We start from the raw sequence: 13,987 nt of genomic DNA, 5'->3' as shown, positions 1-13,987 counted from the left end.
TTTTCTTTGATTAATTTCTTCCACTTAGATTTTTTTGGTTCCTTGTCTTATTTTTTCTTATACCTATATTAGCAGCTTAAGACATTATTATTCCAAGAGCATTAGAGGACAGTAGAATTTTTATTCTTCCAGGCTATGAGGATGTGGTTCTAATGGTTCTCTTCTGTTATGGTGTGGTGTATATATGTTCCTAAGCACTGGGTATAATTTTAACAATTTGTAAATACTAAATCCCATTTTTTTTTTAACTTTGTTTTGTTTCTATTAAGATTTCCAGTTCCCCATAACTCTGCCTCCACAGCCCTCCTTCATAGGACCCTTCCTGAAGCACACATGTGCTCCTTAAATTAGGAATGGAACTGTTTTTGACTGTGGACTTTTGGTCCTTGAGAACCACTATTTTGGCCCGAGGGCTGCCTTACAGTGTCAGAAAAAGCAATGTCAGTGCTCAGTATATGCTCGTATCTGAAGGCATCTGGAGCGGATTTGCTGTGGTGGGTTAGTACACGGACAGGGGATACCCTACGTTCTGTGAGGAATGACTCGGTTTGTGAGGGAGAGAATACCAGTAGCTCAAGACCATCACTGCACAACCTTCGTTTTCTCTCCACATGCAGTCCTTCAGCCACGTTCCCTCCTGCCCTTGCTTTTAGAAAACAGCAGTAAAGGTATAAACAAACAGATGGGCCCCGTGGGTGGAGGCAGCCAGTACCTGTCCCCTGGAGTCCATTGGTCTGGCCAGTGAGTTCTAGGCTTATCCATACCCATCCAGTACTAAAGAATTTAGGCCAGAAAAATGTTCTCAGCAGTGTCCGAATTTGTTCCCATTGACCTGCAAATGGGATTTGGGGATTCAGCTCTTTACTCTCTGTAGCATTTGGGATTTGGAGAGTGAGGTATAATTAAAATCCGTGGTAATTCTCTAATCTCCTCTTAGCCTTATTAACAATGTTAACCCTCTACCAACTGTACTTAGCCAGAAGGACTGGAGTGTTCTTACCACTCGCTCTTCCTTTTAGTCTTTTGCCTCCCTATAATGATAATAAATTATTATCACTTTGTAAGTACTTATCTGTTAAGGTAATATTTAACGAAAGCTTACTCGATTCAGGGCCTTGATTCTAAGTGCTTTACATGTATTAATTTAATCTTCACGACAACATGATAAAGTTTATCATTCCTGCTTGAGAAATAAGGACACTAAGGCCCAGAATAACTTGCTCAAGGTCATGTGCCTAGTAAGTGGTGGAACCAGATTAAAAGGTGAAAGCTGAGGGTGGTGAAATGATGCAAAGCCAGATGAGCACTGGGAAGAAAGGAAGGAAAAAGCCTGGCTGTTCCACAGTAATTAATAATTTTTTTGATACTGCTTTGTTTAAATAGAAAATTAGAATGAGTCCATTCCATGTGATGGGCTGTCAGTCCTTTCTCTTTCTGTGTTTACGTGTGTATTGAAAGCCTTTTAATGCTCTGAAACACAGCAGTGTGTGTCCGATCATTGTTCGAGAAGTTTGTTTGTAGGAGACCCAGGAGCTGTTTCCTCAGGAGAGACATTAAATGAGTGTGCCTGATGTTCACTTCAGTGTGCAGCAAAGCCCTAGAGAGAGAGTTAGTCTCATAGGAGGAAGTAGTTGTAGAAAGTCTGGTGTTCATTTTTTATTCCCCACGTGGAAAACTTTTTCCTTCCTCTTGTTATAAAAAATAGTACAGGCTCATTACAAAAAGACCTCAAAATGAAATTCTGCAATCCTAATGCCCAGGATTAACTTTACCCAATTTGAAGTATGTATTTCTGGACACCATTCTTGGTCTGTAAACACACACAGATATATATCTGCCTTTCTTTTTTTTTTTTTTCCAAACACAAAGTTAGTAATCTACATTCAGCCCAGTGTCTTGTACATCTTTCTCTGTTAATAGCCTTTTTAAAGGCTTCAGAATATTTCATTGTGTGGATATAACAACATGTATTTATATAGTTTCATAAGGACATAAGGACAGTTTCATGCTGTCTTTAAAAACTGTGTGGATACATGCTTCTATAATCTTTTCTTTTTATAGATTTATTTATATTTGACAGAGAGAGAGAGAGGTGCAAGCAGGGGGAGAAGGAGAAGCAGGCTCCCCACTGAGCAGGGAGCCCCATGTGGGACTCGATCCCAGGACTTCAGGATCATAATTTGAGCTCAAGACACTCAACTGACTGAGTCACCCTGGCACCCCTATAATATTTTATTTTCAGTTGAAATTCATTTGAACTTCATATTTTGGTCTATAAAATATAGAAGAGGAACAGTTTATCTGTAAGACAGCTACCAACTCAACATTCAACAGTTTCTGATTCTGCTGTGTGAATTTTTAGAACCGCAAGCCACTCCCATAGGTGGTATTGACGGTCACCTTCAGCACCCGAGCTGTGTCTCTGCTGCTTACCTGGGCCTCATTTCATTTTTGCCACCTGCTCCAAGTAGGCCACACCCTGCTCCTGGAACATGGTAGGGGTGGATGAAAGAGAGAACAGAGAGTCCACAGCACTGAGCCCAATTGGCCAGGCATTGGATCAGTAGTAAGAATATGGCAGTAAAAGTCCACACAGAGCAGTCAAAAACCAGACTGTCTGTCCTTTGTGAATGTGTCCCCCAAGGAGTCATTCTGAAACCGGGTTCAGTGTCCGTGGTGCAGCTAATATACCTCACTGTGGGCAAGGGAAATTAGAGAGTATCTGAGCCAGTGACCCAGGCCCGTGGTGGGGAGTGGTTGGAATTGCTGCCAGCTTCTTTTGAGATAGTTCCAGAGCTCGTCTAGGGTTTAGCTAGGGATTGAAATGCCCTGGGGGAGGTCAGCATTCTAGCCAAACAAATACAGTACTTCTAGATGGGTTCTTGAAATTTTAGCAAGAGTTTTGGTTAGGAGATGCTTCTATTTTGAATTCCTTTACATATTTGAGAATGTTCAGGTGAGCGTTCTAGATCGTCTTAGAGTGACTCATCCTAATTGTAGCAGAGATGTGATTCAGTTTGCCTTTCCTGTCTAACTTTTCTCCTCTTTTGGCCTCCTGTTCATTGCCTGAAAGGGGTAGCCTACCCTTCGGCTACAGCCGATTGGATCCAAGTCCATCACTTGGATTTTCTTTCCTAGAAAGGACGGGGAGGTGGTGCCGTGACTGAACTTTGAACTGGCTGTTCTGAAACTTGGCTCAGCCTTAGGATCCACTCCACAGCTGTCTTCAAGTTTATACCTGTGCCCTACCCACCATCACCTGAAGGCTAGGTCTGAAAAGGACCTAGGCCTGTATGTGTTTGATCAGTTCTCCAGGTGGAGATGGATCAGCATCTAAGTTTGAGACACAGTGGACTGGGGCACCAACTCAGAATACTGTCCTGTTCGCTTCTGACTGCCCTCGCTGCCCCTCTCACCTCTGCCTGGCTTCCACCCAGGTAAGCAAGATGGACAGTGGAATGGTTCTCCAAGGATCTGGACCTTGAGATTGATGTTTCCTTCTGTTTGTCCTCTGTGACCCAGTCTGCCCTTTCTGAGCCTTGGTTTTCTTCAGTGGAAGACTAGATCATTGTGGTTCCTTCCAAAAGGGAGACTATGAACCCTTTTTGTATTTATATTAATGCAACAAATACGATTAAGTAACTACTTGGTACCAGACATTTTGCTAAGTGTTATACTGCCTGGTGGTGAGTTGTTCTAACTAGGAAAACAGCCTGGAATAGTGTGAAATAGGCACAAGCTTTGTCGGAGTTAATTTTGGGCATAAATCCAATCTCTGCTACTTGTTTTCTCCTTCCTTCATTCCTTCCTTCCTTCCTTCCTTTTCAGGTAAGCTGTCCACCCAGCATGGGTCTTGAACTCATGACTTGGAGATCAAGAGTTGCTGGCTCTCCCTGAGCCATCCAGGCACCCCAATCTCTGCTACTTTGTAGCTTCGAGCCCTGCACATGTTATTTTTCTTCCCTGAGCCTCAAACTTTCCCTCAAAAGTGAAAGTAACAGTACCTGTTTCATAGGGGGAACCTGGGTGGCTCAGTCAGTTAAGCAACTGCCTAGGCTCAGATCATGATCTTGGAGTCCCAGGATCAAGTCCTGCATGGGGTTCCCTGTATGGTGGGGAGTCTGGTTCTCCCTCTGACACACTCCCCTCTCATGCTTGCTCTCTCTCTCCCTCTCTCTCAAATAAATAAAGTCTTTTTAAAAAATACCTATTTCATAGGGCTTTTATAAATTTAAAAATTATTAGGTAAAATTTAACCAAGGATGTGAAAAACCTGTATTCTGAAAACTATGAGGTGTTGATGAAGAGGACACAAATGGAAAGACATACCACGCTCACGGATTGGAAGAACTAATATTGTTAAAATGTCCGTATTACTCAAAGCAGTCTACAGATTCAGTATAATCCCTATCAGAACACCAGTGGCACTTTTTACAGGCTTAGAACAAATAACCCTAACATTTGTATGGAGTCACAAAAGACCCTGAATAGCAAATGCAATCTCGAGAAAGAACAAAGCTGCAGGTATCACAGTCCCAGATTCAAGGTCTGTTACAAAGCTGTAGTAGAACAATATGGTGCTGCTGCAAAGACACATAGATCAATGGAACAGCATAGAAAGCCCAGAAATAAACTCATGCTTATATGGTCAATTCATCTATGAAAAGGAGGCAAGAATATGAAGTGGGGAAAAGATAGTCTTATAGATAAATATGTTGGGGAAAAACATTAGGTTCCTACCTCTCCCAGTCTTCAGCTGTGCCATGTTGACCAAAATGGAAATGACTTAAAGGCATAGAGCCCTGCTTAAGATTTCTTGGGTCTCCATGCTGCCTGAGAAGCTGCTACATCATTTGAAATGTGATAGTGTGTGTGAGCCAGGAGAGTGCATTGCTGAGTAATCAATCACCTGAGTCCACTCACCTGGACGAGGAAGTCTGTAAGTAAACAGCATTCAGGAAATGGTAGTTGTTTTGTTTTTTTAAAGATTTTATTTATTTATTTGAGATAAAGACAGAGCACTAACAGGGAGAGCTACAGATGGGAAAAGCAGATTCCCTGCTGAGCGGGGAGCCTGACGTGGGGCTCGATCCCAGGACCCCGGGATTGGGACCTGAGCTGAAGGCAGACACTGAACTGAGCTACCTAGGAACCCTTAAGCTGAAGAGGTTTGCTTGTTTATTTATTTATTTATTTTAAAGATTTTATTTATTTATTTGACAGAGATCACAAGTAGACAGAGAGGCAGGCAGAGAGAGAGAGGGAAGCAGGCTCCCCGATGCGGGACTCTATCCCAGGACCCTGAGATCATGACCTGAGCTGAAGGCAGCGGCTTAACCCACTGAGCCACCCAGGCGCCCCAGCTGAAGAGGTTTTTAATAGAATTTCTCATATGATTGAAGCATTTAATTATTGTTTTAGTTTAAAATAGCACAAGGTTCATTTCTAAAAATGTCTACATGGCATAACATCATCATTTAGTCACAACAAGAAAGAAGGAACAAGAAATTGTCTATAGGTGTGGAACCCGAGATGCAAAAAGATGAAGCTCCCCAGTCTAGTTAGTTCTCTCCCCAGAGAAGAGCTTAAAACTGCCATTTTCTGGTGGTGCCTGGGTGGCTCAGTGGGTTAAGCATCTGTCTTCAGGTTGGGTAATGATCTCATGGTTCTGGGGTCAAGCCCTGATGCATTCATAGATTGGGCTCCCTGCTTAGCCTGGAGTCTGCTGCTCCCTCACCCTCTCCCTCTGCCCCTCCTCCCACTCACGCATACTCTCTCTTTCTCAAATAAAATAAATAAAATCATAAATAAATAAATAAATAAAATCTTATAATAGATAAAATCTTAAAAAAAATCTTTAGCTTAATAAGACCCTTGGTCCTGTCTTCTTTCATCCGCCTTGGTTTTCCACAGAGTCCTGGTCAGCCTGTGTGTTCAGTTTCGAGCTCTTTTCTTCCTGCTTTCCAGTGTTACTACGTAGTGTTCCAAGTGTGTTAACAAGGAAGCTTTTGAATCCATAGTGTCCATAAGTTAGAGGACTAACTTTTTTTTTTCTTTCTTATTCCTTGAAGCACTGAACTTGAACTGTTCGGGTGGCTTTTCTGTTTGACTCTGTGGATCTTGACTAACCTCTTAAAAATAATGACACGAGTGGAATTGAAAATACCAGAATGTTTCCATGGAATATTTATTTTAGTTCATGTGTATGTGTGGATATGTTTGTTGACTGGATCATGTTTGGTTACTTAGTCATGGATCGCTTTTGTTTCTCAGACCGGGACCAGAAGTGAATTATACCTCCGCATCCCCTCTGCCCAGGTGTGATGTATAAGAAAAAAATCTTTATCAACATAATAACTTAAAAGATCCACTTAAATAGAAATGGGGAGGAAAATGACCTTACATGTCAAGGGGATACCGTTGTTAGTTCTTGGGCTAATGTGCTTGCCTACCCCTGTCTATGGCCCTCGATTACATTTGCCAGCTTCTGTCTGAGGAAAGCTAAAACATGGACATAGTCCCCATGTTACAAGCTATTATTTTATAAGCAGCTTTCTTAAATTCAATTTATGATTCTTTTGTGTAAACTGAAACACTCTTGACTTTCAGAGCGGCCATCATTTTTCCCTCTCTCTCCCTCACGCCATTGGCGCTCATCTCAGTCAGCTGTACCTTTCTCCCTTTAGTTGTTTTCTTAAAACACTCATGCACACAAACAAACATAATACCCACAACGGCCTCTTACCAGTTCAGAGGCTTTCTTAGTGAATAACTCAGCGTGATTTAGCAACCTAACAGTCTCTTTCGGGAACCTGTGTACCAAGTATTTTCAATAGTTACCGCATCCCATAGGCTAACAAGAGTCATACGTTTTCTGGTTTACTATTTTAGTTCAGCTCAGTTATGATAAGTAACCAGACGTACGTCAGGGTAGGATTAAAAAAAAACTGTGGCATTCAGGCTTAGAATGACGAGATTCCCAGGCCTGGAAGAGATTTCTGTGATTCAGAAGTAAAAGATGATTTTAAATTTATTTCCATTCATTTACAGAATGAAATTTGTTTAAGCGGTAGTTGGTACTGAGAAAGTCAGGCTATTAAGATGAGGGGAGGAGAGATCACAGTCCAAGGCTCACATATGATAGTCAGAACCAAACAGAAGACATGATGTTTGCTTTCACCTGTCTGTTAAAAGTATATTACAGACTTCCGGCTGTATCTGAACTGTGTTCCCGAAGTTCCTTTACAGAAGTTTCTATTTACCCATGATATACCTCAGTTATTAAAAGCACCTAAGAACTAAGTTACCATGAAAGAATTCTCTCTCTCTCTCTCCTTTTTTTTTTTTTTTTAAACAATTTTATTTATTTAAGTAATCTCTGTACCCAACATGGGGCCCAGACTCATAACCCCAAGATCAAGAGTCACATGCTCTACCGACTGAGCCAGCCAGGTGCCCCACCGTGAGAGAATTCTTGATGTATCTCTGGCATCAGGACGCCACGGGGGGGTTCCCAGTCATTGGTGGTATCTCCTGGTGCCTGGGTGGAGGCACAGGCAGGGTGGAAGTCCAGGGGAAAGCTAGTGTTGGTTTTTCTGGTGACTAGAAGACTGGTGACCAGTAGTTACGATGGCTTGTCTTACTGTTTCCTCACTGCTTCCTATCCTTATGTTGTGTTCTTATCTCAGTAGCGTGGCACATGCATTTGCCTGAGTTCACTACTTGGTGTTAGAGGGCCAGCTGTCAGAGTCTGCTGTTTGAAAGTGTTTCACTGAGGTCTCCCTACATGACACATGTGCTTTTTATTGCCTTTCAGAATTAAAGCCATAGAGAGTCCCAACAAAGAAGATGATACCCAGTGGCTGACCTACTGGGTAGTGTATGGTGTGTTCAGCATTGCTGAATTCTTCTCTGACCTCTTCCTGTCATGGGTGCCCTTCTACTACATGCTGAAGGTATGTTGGCTTTCCCTGAACTGCTCTTTTTCCCTTCTACCTATGGATTTGCTTTGTGCCCTACCACTAAAATACATTTCCATCTCAGGACCCGTACACAGGCATAGGAACAAAGGCTTGAATGTTGAACATCTGTGGTCTGGCCTCCCCTTAGAAACAGGAAGACCTATTGGCCCAACTCAGTTGTTTTGTATACTGTCTTGGAAACAGCCAAAGCAATTGTGTATTCAAGATGGGCTTGATAATAAAAGATGGAAATATGGTGCCGTAACCCAGGCATTGCTGATAGTTCAGCAAGATCCTCTCTTCACACTGGATGGTCACACTGATGTGCAGGAGTCATTGTTCCAGAAGAAAAAAGTTCTTACTTCTTAACTTTGGGGGAAGGTTTGGAGGAAGATGTGAAACGGGCTCTTGGAGGAAGTCATTTTGAGAACATTGGCAGGTGCCATAGTCCGGGGTCTGCCCTGCCACACCTTGTGTTTGGTAGAGAACCAACCTCGGTCACCACCATGTGAGGAAGAGGAGGAGGAAGTTGAAACTGTATTGATTCTGAGTGAGAAAGTTAACATCTTCTAATAGATAGGGTATACATTTTATTGGAAGCCTTAAATACTGTCATCCAGTCTTTTTCTTTGTCACTTTTACATTTTGTCTTGCTTCTGTACCTCCAAGTTAAAAAACATTCTCCTGTACTTTTTTCTAAAACAGAGGTTTGGGCATAGAAGTCCTATCCCTATGGAGGTGCTGAGGAAAATGAGTGGAACTAAGTGGCCAGGGCGGTTCTTCCCGGTCCACTCCTGTTCTGCCCCCTTGAGCGGCGTGTTACAGCTTACGAGCATCTCCTCAGGCTACTGGTGGAGCAGAGGGTGCTCCCTTGGCCTGTGGGGCTGTTGAGCAGGAGAAGGGTGATGACCTGTGGTTCCTCTGCTGCCTGGGGCTTCCTACCCACAGCTTACTGGGACCAGCATGCATTGGCATGTGGTTTTCCTCCATCCCAGTGCCCAGCAGAGCAGCGGATACTCCTAGAGGAAGATGAGCTTACAGACCAAAATATTTGATAAGATATTTGAAAAGTATAACCATTTCAAAAGAAAGACAGCATGATAAGTACAAAATCTTGTCAGCAGTAGAAATATTAGAACTAACCGAGACTTCTAAGATAGATTGCTAGCAGAAGAAATATAGCAACATGAAATAGAAACCAGAAAACACAGGAAAGAGCCAAGGGAAAATATGAGATGTGAAAAAGAGTTGAAATAAACAACACACTATATGGTATAAATAACAATAAAAATAAATAAGAATAAATAACAGAAAAAAATATATATACACACATACACATATACATGTATTTCAAAGTAATCTACAGATTCAGTGCATTCCATATCAAATACTGATAGCATTTTACATAGAACTAGAACAAGTAATCCTAAAATGTGTATGAAACCACAAAAGGCCCAGAATAGCCAAGGTAGTTTTGAGAAAGAAGAACAGAGCTGGAGGTATCACGTCCCAGATCCCAAACTGTACTACAAAGGTATAGTAACCAAAATAATAGGGCACTGGCACAGCAATAGACACACAGATCAAAGGAGCAGAATAGAATCCTCAGAAATAAACCCATGCTTATATGATTAATTGACTATGACAAAGGAGGCGAGAATATAGAATTGGAAAAAAGATAGTCTGTTCCATAAATGGTTCTGGGAAAACTGGACAGACACATCAAAAGAATGAAACTGGACTACTTTCTTACACCATATACAAAAATAAACTCAAAAAGGGTTAAAGACCTAAATGTAAGACATGAAACCATAAAACTCCTTGAAAGAAAATAGAGGTAGTATTGTTCTTTGACATTGAACTTAGCCACTATTTCTAGATATGTCTCCTCAGGCAAGGGAAACAAAACCAAAAAATAAGCTATTGGGACTATATCAAAATAAAAGCTTTTGCACAGTAAAGGAAACCATGAACAAAACAAAAAGGCAACCTGATAAATGGGAGGAGATATTTGCAAATGACATACCTACAAAGGGGTTAATATCCAAAATATATAAAATATATAAAGAATTCAACACTTCTAGGGGCGCCTGGGTGGCTCAGTGGTTTGGGCTGCTGCCTTCGGCTTGGGTCATGATCTCAGGGTCCTGGGATCGAGCCCCACATCGGGCTCCCTGCTCCGCAGGAAGCCTACTTCCCTCTCTTTCTCTCTCTCTCTCTGCCTGCCTCTCTGCCTACTTGTGATCTCTGTCTGTCAAATAAATAAATAAAATCTTAAAAAAAAAAAAAATCCAACACCTCTAAACAAACAAGCAAACTAGAAACCCAAACAATCTGATTAGAAAATGGGCAGAAAACCTGAATAGACATTTTTCCAAAGAAGACATACAGATGGCCAACAGACACATGAAAATATGTGTCTTTTCAACATTATTAATCATCAAGTAAATGCAAATCAAAACCACAGTGAGATGTCACCTCACACCAGCCAGAATGCCTAGTATCAAAAAGATAAGAAATGGCAAGTGTTGGTGAGGATGTGGAGATAAGACAACCTTTATGTTTTGTGGTGAGAATATAAGCTGGTGCAGCCATTATGGAAAACGGTAGGAGGTTCCTCAAAATTAAAATTATATACCATATGACCTAGTAATCCTAGTACTGGGTATTTTCCCAAAGAAAATGAAAGCACTAATTCAAAAAAATATATATGCGCTTCCATCTTTTTGCAGCATTATTTATAATAACCAAAGTGTGGAAACAGCATAAGTGTTGTCAATAAATGAATTGATAAAGATGTATATACACACACATTTCCTCTCTCTCTCTCTCTCTCTCGATGGAATATTACTCAGCCATTAAAAAAGAGAGAGAGAGATATTGCCATTCACAGCGACGTGTTTGGACCTAGAGTGTATTATGCCAAGAGAAGTAAGTCAGAGAAAGACAGATACCATATGTGACTTCACTTATATGTAGAATTTTAAAAGCAAAGTAAACAAAAACCAGAAACAAACATAAATACAGAGAACAAACTGGTGGTGTCAGATGGCAGGAAGGTGGAGAAGCTTAAGAGGTACAAAATTCCAGTTATAAAGTAAATAAGTTACAGGGATGAAAACTGCAAGATAGGGAATATAGTCAGTAACACTGATAACTGTGGTGACAAATGTAACTATACTTGTAGTGAGCCTTGTATATTCTGTGTAAGTGTTGGATCACTATGTTGTACACCTGTAACTAAGATAACATTGTCTGTCAACTATACTTCAGTTACACAAAAGAGACTTAAAAAAACAATGTTGGAAAAACCAGTACACCCCTATAGAAATGATCCATAGCTATAGAAATTTTGCATAATTCATTAATTATAAAAAATTGTGGAACATTACATATAATGGTGGCACTATTTATGGTAAAACAAAAGCAAAAAGCTAAATAGTTAAAATTTTTACATTTTTATTTTTATTTTCCTTAAAGATTTTATTTGAGAGAGAGAGTGAGCAAGAGAGAGAGCATGAGCAGGGGGAGGGAGAGGGGCAGAGGGAGAGGGAGAAGCAGACCGCCCCCTAAGCAGGGAACCTGACGGGGCTCATACCCAGGACCCCAGGATTGTGACCTGAGCCAAAGGCAAATGCTTAAGCAACTGAGTCACCTAGGCATCTGTAATTTCTTAATTTTTTTTTTTTTTTAAAGATTTTATTTATTTATTTGACAGAGAGAGATCACAAGTAGGCAGAGAGGCAGGCAGAGAGAGAGGAGGAAGCAGGCTCCCTGCTGAGCAGAGAGCCCGATGCGGGACTCGATCCCAGGACCCTGAGATCATGACCTGAGCCGAAGGCAGCGGCTTAACCCACTGAGCCACCCAGGCGCCCTGTAATTTCTTAATTTTGAGTGACGGGACCACCGAATGCCTTGTGAGATAGCTGAAGAATTTTCCTTTCAAGACAGATTTTTTTTAAGCCTGTGGTAAGGTTTAAGATTTCAAAGACTGCTGGATTTCCTGTGTGTTTATGTTATTCAAAGACATGTAGCATTTATAGAAGTATTTATATGATGTTATTTGGATGTCACATATTTTAAACTAGAAACAGTTTGAAGTCCTTCATAAGAGCCGTCTAATGGTAGTGCCATCACAGTGCAAGCTCTAAGGAAAGAAACTTGGCTTTTGCCTTGGGTCCACCTGGTTGCTGCAGTGGATAGTGTCCTGTCAGCAGAACCACTCATACCGGGAGCTGACCTCAGACTTCCCAGAACGTGAACAAGGCAGCTCCTGGTCACCTCTGCTAATGGAGGTCACATGAAGTAAAGAGAGGATCCCAAATATAAGACATAATCACTAAATCATTTATATTTGGTTTTGAAGTCCATTACAAAAATGGCTTTGTAGCAAAATTTCTTCCCTAATGGTAAAACAAATGTGCCTCCCTTAGTAGTCATCAGTGAAAGTGAGAGAATTTACTGCACGTTCCAAATAGATAATATACTTGAGATGATTAAAAATTGATTATGCTGTCAATCAAATTGCATTCTCCCCAAAGCAGTGCATATTCTGAGTGACTTCAGAGAACAGACTGAGGAAAAGCCTCTGAATTGCAGAGTGGGTAGGAAAATACCTCCTCCCCCTTTTTAAAAAAAATTTATAGGTTTTATTTATTTGAGAGAAGGAGAGCACACAAGCAGAGGAGTGGGGCAGAGGGAGAGGAGAAGCAGACTTCCCACTGAGCAGAGAGCCTGACATGGGGCTCGATCCCAGCACCCTGGGATTATGACCTGAGCCAAAGGCAGACACTTACCTGACTAAGCCACCCAGGCGCCCCGAAAATACTCCCTTTTAAGGACTAGCATAGACCATATGCCGTTGCTACAATTACATGGTCATGTATGGATGAGAAAAGAGACCTAAGTAAGGACGCATTTAATATTTCTTTTCTTTTTTTTTTTTTTGTGGCTTTTGACATTCACTTAGTTCTGGCCAGCCCGGTCCCAAACTGTATATAAAGCAGATCCCTGTTTTAGAGATGTGGCTTCTAGGAGAAAACTGGATGGTGACAACGTTAGAACCGTGGACAGAATTATCTGGTTGGCTGTAATCCGAACTTAAGGAGTTAGTCCGTTACTGCTCATGTTGCCAGGTGTCAGTTAAAGTAGTACACGCTGTTTGAACTGCAGTAAGAGTGGGCTTCGGCTGGCTCTCGGGAGTGAGAGCATCGCCCGGTCTGTCGGCACTTTGAGGGCAGCTTGATTAAAAAAATAATAATAAACAAAAAATAAAAAGATGATGGGGGAGGGGCGTCTGACTCTTGATTTCAGCTCAGGTCATGATCTCAGGGTCATTGGATGGAGAGACATGTCAGGCTCTGCACTGAGCAGGGAGTCTGCTTGTTCCTCTCCCTCTGCTCCTCTCTGTCTCCAATCAGTCAATCAATCATTCAGTCATATCTTTAAGAAAATAATAAAAGAATGGTCGGATTTGTGTAGTTCAGAGTACTCCTGGGCTCTAGAGTAATTATGTAGATTAAGAAAAGGGAGTTAGAAAAGCTGGTGCTTGAATATCACCATGAGAGTTGAACAGTAATTAACTTTATTTTTTAATACAAGAAAGCTCTTCCATTTGAAAACTGGAAAATGCTAATGATGTGGGTAGAGAGCAGTAATTATTTTGCTGTCCCAAGACAGTAGCTGAAGGGTACTGGAAAGACCTGAGCAGACCAGGGAATGCCTCATCATGTTGGAGAGGTACAAAAATACACATGCTTACCTCTGGTTCTATGGTAGTCTTGCCTTAATTCATCCAGAAAAGATGAATTGAATGAGCGTTTCTGGATTACTGAGGGGTTGATGTTTACATGGGCAGATAATACCGCAGAGATTTCAACACCAATAAGGACTGTAGGACTTGGGAATACTGTTGCTGTCTTGAGTACTTTCTTTAAGGACATTAATTTGTGACTTTCCTGAAATCCCACAGAAGAGAAAACTGACTCTTAGGTTGTTTATGACTTTATCTCAAGTCATCAAATGAA

The 13,987-nt window shown here is 41.3% G+C and overlaps 1 protein-coding gene across 1 annotated transcript in view; it reads left to right on the top strand.

Moving 5' to 3' along the window:
* REEP5 (receptor accessory protein 5) overlaps positions 1-13,987 on the top strand; it is a 36,470-nt gene that overhangs the window by 10,963 nt on the left and 11,520 nt on the right. The window contains exon 3 of the mRNA XM_059175670.1: positions 7,817-7,955. Coding sequence (XP_059031653.1) covers positions 7,817-7,955 — 139 coding nt within the window. The remainder of the gene's footprint in view (positions 1-7,816; positions 7,956-13,987) is intronic.

This window comes from Mustela lutreola, chromosome 5 (assembly GCF_030435805.1).
Source record: "Mustela lutreola isolate mMusLut2 chromosome 5, mMusLut2.pri, whole genome shotgun sequence".
NCBI lineage: Eukaryota > Metazoa > Chordata > Mammalia > Carnivora > Mustelidae > Mustela > Mustela lutreola.
This window is presented reverse-complemented; position numbering and strand designations above follow the sequence as displayed.